General features: G+C 44.8%; 2 protein-coding genes across 2 annotated transcripts in view; both read left to right on the forward strand.

Annotated features, from left to right (window-relative positions):
• The window catches only part of LOC143925177 (uncharacterized), a 46,683-nt gene extending 33,395 nt beyond the window's left edge, over positions 1-13,288 (forward strand). Inside the window, exons 7-9 of the mRNA XM_077449787.1 lie at positions 2,144-2,470; positions 6,941-7,246; positions 12,900-13,288. Coding sequence (XP_077305913.1) covers positions 2,144-2,470; positions 6,941-7,246; positions 12,900-13,288 — 1,022 coding nt within the window. The remainder of the gene's footprint in view (positions 1-2,143; positions 2,471-6,940; positions 7,247-12,899) is intronic.
• LOC143923711 (uncharacterized) overlaps positions 1-14,496 on the forward strand; it is a 512,582-nt gene that overhangs the window by 491,121 nt on the left and 6,965 nt on the right. The gene's annotated exons all lie outside the window — the stretch shown is intronic.

Genomic DNA, 14,496 nt, shown 5'->3' on the forward strand with positions numbered 1-14,496 from the left:
TGGGATTCGATGTAATTTTCTAGCAAATAAATGATGATTTTTACATGTAGGAGAGAAATGTCAGAATTGTCCTGGGTGCTCCAGAACGCCTGATGGTGCTCCCTGCATGTTAGGCCTCTGTATGTGGCCACACTGTGTAAAAGTCTCACACATGTGGTATCGCCGTACACGGGAGTAATAGCAGAATGTGTTTTGGGGTGTAATTTGTGGTATGCATATGCTGTGTGAGAAATAAACTGATAATATGACAATTTTGTGAAAAAAAAAAAAAAGTAAAAAAAATCTTGATTTTGAAAAGAATTGTGGGAAAAAATGACAACTTCAAAAAAACTCATCATGCCTCTTACTAAATACCTTGGAATGTCTTCTTTCCAAAAAGGGGTCATTTGGGGGGTATTTGTACTTTTCTGGCATGTTAGGTTCTCAAGAATTGAAATAGGCCGTCGGTACTTCAGGTGTGATCAATTTTCAGATATTGGCACCATAGCTTGTGGACTCTATAACTTTCACAAAGACCAAATAATATCCACCAATTTGTACTTATTTTTACCAAAGATATGTAGTGGTATAAATTTTGGCCAAAATTTATGAAGAAAAAATTACTAATCTGCTAAATTTTATAACAGAAATGAAGAAAAATTCATTTTTTTACAGAATTTTCTGTATTTTTTCTTTTATAGCACAAAAAATAAAAAACCCAGCGGTGATTAAATACCACCAAAAGAAAGCTCCATTTGTGTGAAAAAAAGGACAAAAATTTCATATAGGTCCAGTGTTGCATGACTGAGTAATTGTCATTCAAAATGTGAGAGCACCGAAAGCTGAAAATTGGTCTGGTTATTAAAGGTGTTTAAGTGCCCAGTGGTCAAGTGGTTAAAGTGGTGTTCCGGCCAAAATGATACTTTTGAAATAAAAATAACCCTATAATACACAAGCTTAATGTATTCTAGTAAAGTTAGTCTGTAAACAAAGGTCCGTTTTGTTAGGTTATTGCAGCATTTTGTAACTTTATAAACTTGCAGCAGACCGTGGCCATCTTAGGTGTGGGCATCTGAAGCCAGACTGTATTCCTTCCTGGATCTCAGCCTTGCATACCTTGCACATGCTCAGTGCTGCACATTACCACCAGCACATGTACTCCAGCACATTGCCGCAATCACATCACGCTGCCCCTGCCCCGACACTGCTCCCATCACACTGTCCTTTTTACAAATCATTCAACATGCTGTGGTGTCCCCATGGATGACCAACATACTTACCGCTCAGAAATAGCTGCTTGCCTTCTTATCCTCCAAACGTAATGACCATGTCCACCACAGACGACCTTGCTGGTTTGGAAGCTAGGGTAACTCTGGCAACAAAAGCCTGGGTGCCCTTATTTAAAATGTCACCAGCCACCACATTGCAATGAGTCATTTCCAGTTTTGAAATAATGCGATGCTACAGCCCAGCCACGCCTATTGCCTCCAGGGATTAATGACAAACATCTCCCAGGAGGCATAGCGGACCGAGAATCACGTACTTACCTGAGCCCTGATTTGCCATCGGCGCATCCCCACCATCCCTCTCTCCACGGGTTCCCATCTCTTGATTGGATAGATTGATAGCAGCGCAGCCATTGGCTCCCGCTGCTGTCAATCAAATCCAATGATGCGGGCACTGGGGGTGGGGCCAAGTCCTGCATTCAGCCTCTATGGACGCTGAATTCTGGACTCGGGAGCGCGCCCGCAAGGTAATTACCTCAGGAGATCGCTTCTCCAGGGAGGTTATCTAATGTGGGGAGGAGCCGCAAGAGCCGCCGAGGGAAACCAGCAATGCATGTTCGGGGCCACACTGTGCAAAACCAGCTGCACAGTGGAGGTAAGTATGACATGTTTGTTATTTAAAATAAAAAAATTATACTTTTGTATCACTTTAATGTTTACATGAGTTGTGGTCGGGAATGACTGAGTAGAAAAGAGCACACATTCAGAATTGTAGATGAGTTTGGAGGACTCCCAAGGTCATCTCCAAATAAGAGGTCCACTAAAATGCTTTTACTCATCTTCCTGAGCTACAAAGGTTTACTGTATAAAAACTGCTTCTTGGCAAAGTATGAAATGATATCTGAACCCTGATGATGGTATAAATTTTTGTTTTGTAGAATACCCATGGATGCCAGAGGTGGAAGAGATACAGACACCAATTGTACTCCATGACACCCCGGCCACCCTGCAGTATCGTATCTCCAATTATTTCCCCAACACCATCACTGTGACCTGGCTGAGAAAAAGCAAGAATCAGGAGATATGCGAGACTGATAAAAATACAACAACCCCCAGGAGAGAGGCTGATAACACATACAGCTGTACAGCAAGTCTGACCATCACCCCTACACTGAGTGTCCACCAGGGGGCAGAATACATCTGTAGGGTGGATCACCCCTCTCTGGAGAGACCCATCGAGAGAACTAAAAAACTTATTGTAAGGGGTAAGTGTTTGTATTATTTGGACAGATCACACAACACAATGGTTCCCTAAAGAGGCCCTGTCACTGTAAACAACTGTGGTAAAAGCACGGAAAATCAAATATTTTAAACTCCGTATTGCAGTGTTTTTCCTTTTCAAAAAAAATATTTCTTATTGACCTGCAGTGTACCAGTTCCCTAGCCCAGCCCTCTCTCCTCCTTGCACACCATAATCCTCTCCTTCTCTGGGAGTAGATAATTGATGTCTGTGCTGGCCCAGTTCATCCAACCCTCCCTTCACCTTTCTAATAGAGATGAATGAATATGTCTGGTTTGACTTGCGGGAGGTTTTATCTCATCTTGAATTCTTATCATTGCAAACCTGGAGGCATAAAGTTCATCTTTCCAAAAAAAAAAGAAAACAACTTGCTATGCTGGTAATAAGAGCCTATAGAAAAAAACTAACTGTGCAGCTTTGACAAAAGTTGAATAATGCTCTTACTATAGGTGTAGACCATTTACATACCTCATGAAGACTGACTGAATAACTCACAGATTGCATCGCCCCATCCTGTCTTGTTGATAGGATGTTACTAAGACACACCAACTGTTACTGTTCATGCCCACCATGACAGGAGTGAGCTCTTTCTCTGATTCAAACCCCCTCAACATGCGCTTCTGTCCCCTGATGCAGCAACTCCGAACCCAGTGTTTGGGAGCTCACTCCTGTAATGGTGGGGGTGAACAGTAACAGTTAGGAGCCTCTTAGCAATGTGCTAACCACAACACAGGATAGGACAATGTCATCTCTGGGAGTTGTAAATGGCCTACACGAGAGCCCGTTCACACTCGTGCGACTCACAGACGCGACCTGCAAACGACTTCAGCGGCGACTTGCAAAACGACTTCTGTATAGAAGTCAATGCAAGTCGCCTGAAGTCGCCCCAAAAGTAGTACAGTAACCTTTTTTCTAAGTCGGAGCGACTTGAGTCGCTCCTATTAGAACGGTTCCATAGTACAGAATGGAGCGCGACTTGTCAGGCGGCAAAGACAAGTCACCCCTGTGTGAACCGAGCCTTATAGACAACTTTGGTCAAAACTACACAGTTTGTTTTTATATACAGACGCCCTTTACTTGCAAAGGCAGTTTTTTTGCTTTTTGTTTTGTAACGGTGAACCATGCCTTTAACCACTTCCTGACCGGCGCACACAGATATAAGTCAGCAGAATGGCACGGACAGGCAAATGGGCGTACAGGTACGTCCCTTTAAATTTGCTGCCGTGCCATCGCATTTGTGCGCTGGTCGGGACCTCCACGAGTTCGGCCATGGGTCCCGCAGACTCGATCGCTGCAGGGATACCCGCAATCGTCTCACGGGGAGGAAGAACGGGGAGATGCTAAACTAAACAAGCATCTCCCCGTTCTGCTTAGCGATGAAGTTTCTCCCTTTAAAGTGGATGTAAACCTAAAAAATGTATTTTTAAATGAAGACTTCTACCTGGTACATTGGAGGATGTCAAGTCATCTGTGCCCAGTCTTGCTATGAAAAGTTAATCCAGCTCTGAGCAATTCTCTTGTCTTTTTTTATCATGGGGAACGGCGTGTCATGCGACTTTGCAGTCCCAAGTCACAGGGCAAGTGGCCCAAGTGTGAAAGGGGCCTAAGGGTACATGCAAGAGTCATGTATATGTGTATAGATTAATATTGTGCCATTAGTTTATACTGGGTGAGTGGTGGTTTTACATCCTCTTTAAGGTAAGACCTGACCTTTCCTGCAAAAGCAAATCAAATGTCCTAGTATATGCCAAGACTTTCATAAAGATTAAATGTAGTTGTCCACTACAAAGGGAAGAAAATTGTTGGTGTGGAGGGAAGATTGGCATGTCTAAAAACACATCTTTGATATTGAATGAAGCCTAGAATTGTCCTGGCTGAAGGGCTGCTATGACTGATGTTGTTTCCACCTGGAACTTCGTGACTTTCAGATTAAGGTTCAATGTTTTGAGGTCCAGAATAGGTTTGACCTGCCCATTTGGTTTGGGAACAGTAAACAGGTCTGAGTTGAACCCTGATATCCTGAACTTGGGATACAACTTTCAACAAATCCACTCTGTGCTGAGGAGATGACAACCAAAAATTAGATGGAGGATGGATCTGAAATTGTGACCAGAGCACACAACCTTTTGCACCCAGAAGTTTGATATCTCCTGGCACTAGATGTTTGCAAAGGTCAACCTACTGATTACAGTGGAGGTGCCCCTTCACTGTGAAGGGAATTAAAGACCAGACTTAGCCCTTGTACACACGGTCGGACATTCTGCCAACCAAATCTGTCGGATTTTGCGCGTCGTATTTTGCCTGTCGGATTTTGTCCGAAACTGTTGCATACACACGGTCGGACTAAATTGTCGAAAAATCCGATCATTCAGAACGTGATGACGTAATTTCGTTACGATGGGACTATGTTCAGGCTAGTAGCCAATAGCTTTGATGTAGGAATTTGATCTGAGCATGCGTGGCACTTGGTCCGATCAAAATTCTCTACACATGATCGGAGTATGTCCGATCGAACCAGTTGGTCAGAAAATATTTCCAACATGTTGCGTTTTTCACCTTATTGCATTCTATGCATTAAGGTGAAAAACCTTCTATAGTGTATCTGCGCCCCCCGAGCCCCCCTCATACTTACCTGAGCCCCGTAATTCCCGTGACGCTGGCATCTTCACTATGGGCACCCGGCTGTGACAGCTTGCGGCACATGTGCAAGTCACGCTCCGCATTGTGATTGGTGGATGTAGTCTCCCGGGACTTGTCAGTGTCCCAGAAGACTGCAGGGGGGGAGCATAATGCGGCACACAGAATGAAAGTGGGAAGCAGGTGCCTGTCAAAACCGCTCTCCCGCGCGCTCTCCCGCGCGCTCTCCGATGCCCTTTTTTTTTTTTATTGCATTTTAGTGGAAATATGAGATGTGAGGTCTTTTTGACCCCCCAGATCTCATATTTAGGAGGTCCTGTCATGCTTTTTTTTCTATTACAAGGGATATTTTCATTCCTTGTAATAGGAATAAAAGTGACACAATTCTTTTTTTTTTTTTAAAGAACAGTGTAAAAATAAAAGGTAAAATAAATAAGAAAAAACATTTTTTTTTTAAGCACGCCCATCCCACCGTACTCACATGCAGAAGCGAACGCATACGTGAGTAGCGCCCACATGTGAAAACGGTATTCAAACCACACATGTGAGGTATCACCATGATCATTAGCGCAAGAGCAATAATTCTAGTCCTAGACCTCCTCTGTAACTCACAACATGTAACCTGTAGAATTTTTTTAAACATCGCATATGGAGATAAAAGTTTGTCACAATTCCACGAGTGGACGTAATTTTGAAGCGTGACATGTTGGATATCAATTTACTCTGTGTAACATCATCTTTCACAATATACAAAATGGGCTAACTTTACTGTTTTATTTTTTAATTTAAAAAAGTGTATTTTTCACAAAAAAGTTTGCTTGTAAGACTGCTGCACAAATGCGATGTGACAGAAAGTATTGCACCGACCGCCATTTTATTCTCTAGGGTGTTAAAAAATAGAAATATATAATGTTTGGGGGTTTTAAGTAATTTTCTAGCAAAAATAACAAATTTTAACAACAAGTTTTAAAAATAGGCCCGGTCCTTAAGTGGTTAAACTGTTTTGTTATATCTGTTTAATAAGTGCAAAAAAAATAAAAAATCAGTAAATCCTGCCAGAAATCCGGTGCTATCCTCTGCACTCTGCAGTCTTATTTCAAGCATTGTTATCAGTCCTGTCCAGACTTCCTTCCTGAACTAGAGAAATGATCCTTACACCCTTCATATCTTAGGTCCACCTTTCTCAACCTTTTCAACACAGAGGAACCCTTGAAATAGTTCTCCAGTCTCAGGGGAACCCCTGCTAAAAATTAGACATCTACAACTCATGATACATTAGTGTGATGGTCAGTGGGAAGAATGGTCCTTACACTTGTGGTCATTGGGAAGAATTACCTTCTTACAGATAGCTAAAAAGATCAATGGTGTCAGTGGGAACTTATCTGAGAGGCAGAAATGGCCCAATGCTGAAGGAACCCCTAGCAACCCCTGGAGGAACCCTAGTTGAGAATTACTGTCATAGGGTGACAACAATGTTCCTCCATACAGTACATACAGGTTAGAGAAGCAGCATATAATCACAATCTAGTGTGATCCCTGTAGTGCCCTGATCTTTCCTATAGTGAGTACCGGCTAGTTTAGTTCGGAAGGTTGAGAGTTTTTTAACAATGAGTGAGTGTTGTCACCTCAGGACAGGAAGTGTTACTGGCAGAATGATCAGGGAAAAATGAAAGAAAATAAGAGACTAAGAAAAGGAAACAAATGCAGCCACCACATCTAACGCCATGTAAACTGTGATATATTACATTTTTTGTTCCTGGGATTGGATAATCTATAAAATGCTATTTGTGTATTCCAGCGAAACCCCAGATGGAGAAGCCTATAAAGATCACTATGGGGGGTTCCTCTCGTGTTCTCTTCACACTCAATCTACAGAAGTTTTACCCGGAAAATATTGAAATAGAATGGAGATGTGAATGTAAAGATGAAAAGATCAAAATGACATGGGACAACAACTCAAAAAAATGTAAGGATCTCACACACGGTGTCACCAGTGTTGGCAGCATTCCTATGAAGGTGTTTGATGATCTGCAGACCAAAGTCTCTGTAACATGGAAACACGACTCTATGGAAGAACCGGAGACCAGAACACTGACTATAAGAGGTAAGGGAGAGAATATATCAAGGTCAAGGATCATAAATATAATAATGAAAGAATATTGTGTCATTCCCAACAACAATAAAACCAACTGTGTGTACACAATATTTATTTTAAAGGGTAATTCCACTTAGGCTCAGTTCACACAGGGGCGACTTGTCCAGGCGACTTCGCCGCCTGACAAGTCGCACCCCGTTCTGTACTACGGAACCGTTCTAATAGGAGCGACTCAAGTCGCTCCGACTTAGAAAAAAGGTTCCTGTACTACTTTTGCGGCGACCTCGGGCGACTTGCATTGACTTCTATACAGAAGTCGTTTTGCAAGTCGCCGCTGAGGTCGCGGCAGGTCGCGGCGCGGCAAGTCGTGCCGCGTACGGTGTGAACCGAGCCTTAGGCAGAAAAAAGAATAGACGTAAAAAAAATATTATAGCATATACTATTTCTACACAAGTCATATTGTAATACTGTATTTGCCGGTGTATAAGGCAACCCCCTAATTTTACAGGTTTTTAAGATGTTTTGCCCGTACTCACCGTTTAAGACGACCCCCCCTTCCCGAGGCTTCCGACGCTTCATATCCCTCTTCTTCGTTCTTGCTGGAGCCATTTCCTTCTTCTTTCTTGCTGGTGCTGGAGCCAATCACGGCAAGCGATGTATTCTATTAATGAATACAAAGCCTGCTTGGATTGGCAGAGGCTGTAACATCATCAGCCCGCGCCTCTCTGACTCTCAAAGCCAATCCGAGCAGGCTACTGTATGTAGCCTGCTCGGATTGGCAGAGGTTGTTACTCCAATCCAAGCAGGCTCTGTATTCATTTGAATACATCGCTCACTGGGATTGGCTCAGCAGTATATACTGTATGTAGCTGAAGCCACATACAGTATTACCGCACATCCAGCAGGCATCCCAGCAGCTGACCCGGCGTATAAGACGACCCCTGCTTTTTGGCCAGTTTTCTTAAGTATAAAAGGTCGTCTTCTTAAGTATAAAAGGTCGTCTTATACACCGGAAAATACGGTATGTTAATTCTGTAAAAACTACCTTTCTTTTCAATCGTTTGATTGGCTCTCTGATTTTCCCAGAGCTCTGCGCTAAGATACAAGTTAAATTTTAGGCATCCCCTGCTATAGAAATGTTATTTCTAATGAGATACCCTACATATTTTAAACACTTCTAAAGGGATGCAGACCCTGCTGGTTTTTGCATCAGAACACTGGAAGTTCACCAGGTGATTATAATGAACTAGCCCCTCCCATTCAGAATCAGTATCCAACGGAAAAATCCTTGAAATTGTATTAAATCACCCAGAGGAGATTGATTTTTATTTTTTTTTCTTAACAAAAGTGAAGTTACTCTTTACATCAACTTAGCAAACATCTGTTTATTTGATCATACATTTTATCATCTTCTCTATAATATTAATGACAGTTTTTACCATTTACCAACTGCCTGCCTGTAAATATACGTCCTGATTTTACAGCAGAATACCAGGGTTATCGCTCCAGCTAGGTGCCATAACCCCAGTATTCAAATTTTCAGCAGCTGTCACTCTTTCTTCTAAAAGTGTTCCATGTGGATCACTTTTAGAAGCAGTGGGAGAGGTGAAGTACAATTTTTAAGCATGACATGTTAGGTATCTATTTATTCTGCTTAACATCATCTTTCGTATTTTACAAATTTTTGTTATATATTGTGTTTTTTTTTTAAATTAATTAAAGTGTATCTTTTTACAAAATAAATGCCTTTGAAAAACCACTGCGCAAATACCGTGTGACATAAAAAATTGTCACGACTGTCATTTTATTCTCTAGGGCCTCTGCTAAAAAAAATATATATATAATGTTTGGGTGTTCTAAGTAATTTTCGAGCAAAGATATACTGAAACAAAAGGTGTCAGAATGGGCCTGGTTCTTAAGTGGTAGTCCAGCTCCACCTAATATATATTTTTTGGACCTCTGGCATCTTTTTCCCCATCTCTGTCCCTGCTGTAGAAATGCCTCTTTTATGTCTTGTCCTAGTGACCAAACAGAAAGTGATGGCAATAAAAACCTGGCAGAGGTTCTCACCCTTCCCTGCTCTATTTTAAAGATGTTTTACTACTGTTGTTGACCTCCTTGGGTCACTTTGTATCTCAGTGTCCACACAGAAAGTGATTGAGAAACATTTCAAATGGCGATATATATAAAAAAATATATATAAAGTGGGGTGCCCCCTAAAAAAAAAAAAAAAAAAATGTAAAAGTCAGCAGCTACAAATACTGTAGCTGCTGACTTTTAATAATCGGACACTTACCTGTCCCAGGGTCCAGCGAAGCGGGGGAACAAAGCCCCCCATGTTCCTTGCTCCACTCGCGGCGCCGGCATTCTTACTGTGGACACCAGCCTGTGGCGTCAGAGCCGGGCACCCTCTGTGCATGCGCGAGCAGCGCCGCGTGCCATGATAAGTCGCACAGTCATCTAGGACACGTGACACTAGAGGAAAAATTACCTTTGCAGTGAGACTAGTATTGAAAGAGTAAATGCTCATTTTGTGTAGAGGGAACAGAAAAAGTAACTACATTTACCTTACTCCTAGGGTCGCCACCTTTTCTTCAAGTCAAACCCGAAGCCTTTAGAGGGGCACGGCAATTTTTTTTTTTTTAAGTATAAACTATTCATATATTTTGCTATTAAATAAGATTTCTAATCATATGAAGTTAATAACAGTCCCCCTTTATATCAAAGTCCACAGAGTTCCCCTTTTACATCTGAACTTGCAGAGTTCCCTTTCACTGTAAGGGGGGACTCTGCAGACTCTGATATAAGGGAGAACTCTAACATAAGGGATGCTCTGGGAACCCTGATTTAATAGGTAACACTGAGAACTCTGATGTATGGAGAGGACTCTGATGTAAGGGGGAACACTGGGGCCTTTGGTGTAAAGAGGAAATCTGATGTAATTGCTGCTCTGAGAACCCTGATTTGCCTTAGTGTACTCACTCAGAGGCAGGAGATAGAACGGGGGAGACTTCAGTCACAGACAGGGATGGATGGTGAGCTCACTCACCCCTTGGCAGTCAGCATCTCTCATCCAGATGTATCCGAGGCTTCTGGACTTCAAATTTCCGGCCCAAACTTACTTTCCTATTCTGGGGCACAGCACCAGGGATTGGAGTGTGGGCAGACACAGAGGGGTGGGGGGGTAAGAGGCGCAGATCGCACCCTCTTTCCCCTCCTGTCTATGTGTGTGTGTTTGGGGGGGGGGGGGGGGTTGTTAGTTCTGGTTTTGGGCAGTGTTAAAGAGTGTAAAGCCACGTACACACGTAGCCGTCTGTCCGACGTACTTAGACTGGCGGACTTCCCGCCAAACTGTCCGTCGGACTTTCCGAACGGGCTACTTGCCCACACACGGCACTTTTTGAGCGGACTAATACGACGTACTATCCGCCCTACTTTTCAAATGAACGGACTCGCCCACACACGCGGAGGAAAGTCCGCTCATTTCGAGCGCGTCTCCAGGTAGGCGGGGCCCACGTAAGTCCGCCGTACTATCCGCCCTACTTTTCAAATGAACGGACTCGCCCACACACGCGGAGGAAAGGTAGGCGGGGCCCGCGAAGGAGATGTTGCTGGCCCCGCCACCTGGTATGGACTTAAAGGGGAACCCCAACGCCGAAAAAAATTGGGGTGGGGGTCCCCCCCAAGTCCACAACAGACCCTTGTCCGAGCACGCTACCCGGCCGGCCAGGAAAGGGAGGCGAGCGAGCGCCCCCCACCCCAAAGCACCTTGTCCCCATGTTGATGAGGACAAGGGCCTCTTCCCGACAACCCTGGCCGTTGGTTGTTGGGGTCTGCGGGCGGGGGGCTTATCAGAATCCGGGAGCCCCCTTTAATAAGGGGGCCCCCGGATACCGCCCCCACCCTATGTGAATGAGTATGGGGTACAATGTACCCCTACCCATTCACCTGTAAAATAAAAGTACAAAAAAAACACAACACACGAGATAAAATACTTTATTGCACAGCTCCGGGGGTCTTCCGTCTTCGGGGGTCTTCTCGCCGGACTCCTCCACTATCTTCTTGTAGCTCTTTTGCTAGCGGAGGAGCCCAGCTTTCTTCCTCGCCGCCGGCCTCTTCTTCCGACTTCGGGGGTCTTGTCCCCCTCTTCGGTTCTTCTGTCGAGTCAACATCTCCAGGAGAAGAAGGAGAAGAAGAAGAAGAAGAAGAAGAATGGAAGGCGGCGGCGACAGAAGACCGGGCCACCGCCTGTAAAAGAGCTATAAGAAGGCGCGGTGGCCCGGCAGAAGAACCGAAGAGGGGGACAAGACCCCCGAAGTCGGGAGAAGAGGCTGGCGGCCAGGAAGAAAGCCGGACTCCTCCGCTAGCAAAAGAGCTACAAGAAGATAGCGGAGGAGTCCGGCGAGAAGACCCCCGAAGACGGAAGACCCCCGGAGCTGTGCAATAATGTATTTTATCTCGTGTGTTGTGTTTTTTTTGTACTTTTATTTCACAGGTGAATGGGTAGGGGTACATTGTACCCCATACACATTCACATAGGGTGGGGGGCTGGTATCCGGGGGGCCCCCTTATTAAAGGGGGCACCCAGATTCCGATAAGCCCCCCCGCCCACAGACCCCGACAACCAACGGCCAGGGTTGTCGGGAAGAGGCCCTTGTCCTCATCAACATGGGGACAAGGTGCTTTGGGGTGGGGGGGCCGCGCGGCCCCCCTTCCCCAAGGCACCCCCCATGTTGAGGGCACGCGGCCTGGTACGGCTCAGGAGGGGAGACGCTCGCTCGCCCCCCTTTCCTGGCCGGCCGGGAGATCCGCTCGAAATGAGCGGACTTTTCTCCGGGCGGGAAAAGTCCGCTCATTTCAAAAGTACGGCGGACTGGCACACACACGGCCGGATTGTCCGCCGAAATGCGAGTACGGCGGGCAGATTGGTGTGCAACACGGCATTCTAAGTCCGCCGTACTTTCGGGTCAAAAAAGTATGCCAAAGGCTACACATGGGGGGGATTGTCTGGCGGACTTGAGTTTGCCGGACTTTTCCACCGGATTGTTTGATCGTGTGTACGCGGCATAACAGACACTTTCAGCTTAGATAACTGCAGCCAGTAACACTGCTGGGAAGTCATAGTCCAGTCTAAATAATGTATCTGGGTTTCAGGCAGTCTGAAACCCGAATGGATGATTCCAAACCGGAACTGTCCGGGTGAATCCTGGACAGGTGGCAACCCCACTTACTCCTCCCTCACCCACAACCAGTGCTCTTCTCCATTCACTCTAATGTTCTCATGTGGTGCCTGTGACCAGCAGAGGGGTGAATAGAAGCGGCTTTGAGGGGCCAGTCATGCAGCTCAGAGGAAGCCTGTGGGTGCGAGGAATAAGGTAAGTATAGATGCTTCTTTGCCCCCCCGACAAAACAAGCATTTAACCCCTGCAGAGGCTGGGGAAGTCCTTTTTTAGAGGTTTAGCTTTAAAATGAGTTATGTTGTATTACCTGTTTTCACAAGCTTTACAGTAGCAGTAAAAAGGACGGTTCCTATGGGACTGAAGTCATCCCATCTGTACATCATTTTGTATGGAAAACTTCACTTGTTGCTTTTTAAAGAATTCCATCCATTGTGAGATATGGACTGACTTGTGTGTCTCTTGTTAATTACTTTGTGTTGCAGATCTGCCCTGGTGTCCAAAAGTTGGAGAGATCAAAATTCCCAAATTGGAGGAAGATAAAAAGGAATCTTGTCTGACCTGTGATATCTCCGGATATTTCCCAGATCATCTGAAAGTGATTTGGTTTAAGAAGGAACCCGGAACAGACTTACAAGCCAATATGGCACCTGTGTCTAAAGATACTTACAAAGTTTCCAATGAGAAGAAGGAGCAGAAAGATAAGACGTTCTCCAATAAGTCATCTCTGACGTTCACCCCATCATATGGCAGAGATCAGGGGGCCGAGTTCATCTGTAGAGTGGAACATCCCACCCTGGAGCATCCAATAGAGAGAAGAACGGGTCCTATAAGGATAGGTACACTTTTTCTTAATACGACTGTTAACACATAACCATTAAGTAACTCCTTACATTGAGGCTGCATTTACACAATATGCATGTAGACTAATATGGAACCTGCCCATCAGCACCAGGCAATTGTACAAAAGTCAAATTTCTGTAAATTTTTTATTCTATCTTTTCATGTGACAACACTGAAGAAATGACACTTTGCTATAATATAAAGCAGTGAGTGTACAGCTTGTATAATGGTGTAAATTTGCTGTCCCCTCAAAATAACTCAACACACAGCCATTAATGTCTAAACCGCTGGCAACAAAGGTGAGTACACCCCTAAGTGAAAATGTCCAAATTGGGCCCAAAGTGTCAATATTTTGTGTGGCCCCCATTATTTCCCAGCACTGCCTTAACCCTCTTGGGCATGGAGTTCACCAGAGCTTCACAGGTTGCCACTGGAGTCCTCTTCCCCTCCTCCATGACGAGATCACAGAGCTGGTGGATGTTGGAGACCTTGCGCTCCTCCACCTTCCGTTTGAGGATGTCCTACAAATGCTCAATAAGGTTTAGGTCTGGAGACATGCTTGGACAGTCCATCACCTTTACCCTCAGCTTCTTTAGCAAGGCAGTGGTTGTCTTGGAGGTGTCTTTGGGGTCTTTGCTCTGCTTCAGTATGTCACAGTACATGTTGGCATTCATGGTCCCCTCAATGATCTGTAGCTCCCCAGTGACGGCAGCACTCATGCAGCCCCAGACCATGACACTCCCACCACCATGCTTGACTGTGGGCAAGACACACTTGTCTTTGTACTCCTCACCTGGTTGCCCCCACACACGCTTCTCACCATCTGAACCAAATAAGTTTATCTTGGTCTCATCAGACCACAGGACATGGTTCCAGTAATCCATGTTCTTAGTCTGCTTGTCTTCAGCAAACTGTTTGCGGGCTTTCTTGTGCATCATCTTTAGAAGAGGCTTCCTTCTGGGACTACAGCCATGCAGACCAATTTGATGCAGTGTGTGGTGTATGGTCTGAGGACTGACAGGCTGACCCCCCCACCCCCTCCAGTTCCAGTTTAATAAGAAGGTGACCCTATCTGTCTAAAAGCAAACTAAAAATTGATCACAATAATGATCTAACATATACACTTGCCGACCTGTACATATACTGCAACAGTATGGGCCAGCTGCACAGAGTTACAAATATATTTGTTATTTTGCTCTCCCAGGTAGGGGGCGTGCTGCTTCTGCTGTGATTAGTCAC

Source organism: Lithobates pipiens, unplaced genomic scaffold (assembly GCF_037356315.1).
Source record: "Lithobates pipiens isolate NorthernLeopardFrog02 unplaced genomic scaffold, aLitPip1_a1.2 Scaffold_22, whole genome shotgun sequence".
NCBI lineage: Eukaryota > Metazoa > Chordata > Amphibia > Anura > Ranidae > Lithobates > Lithobates pipiens.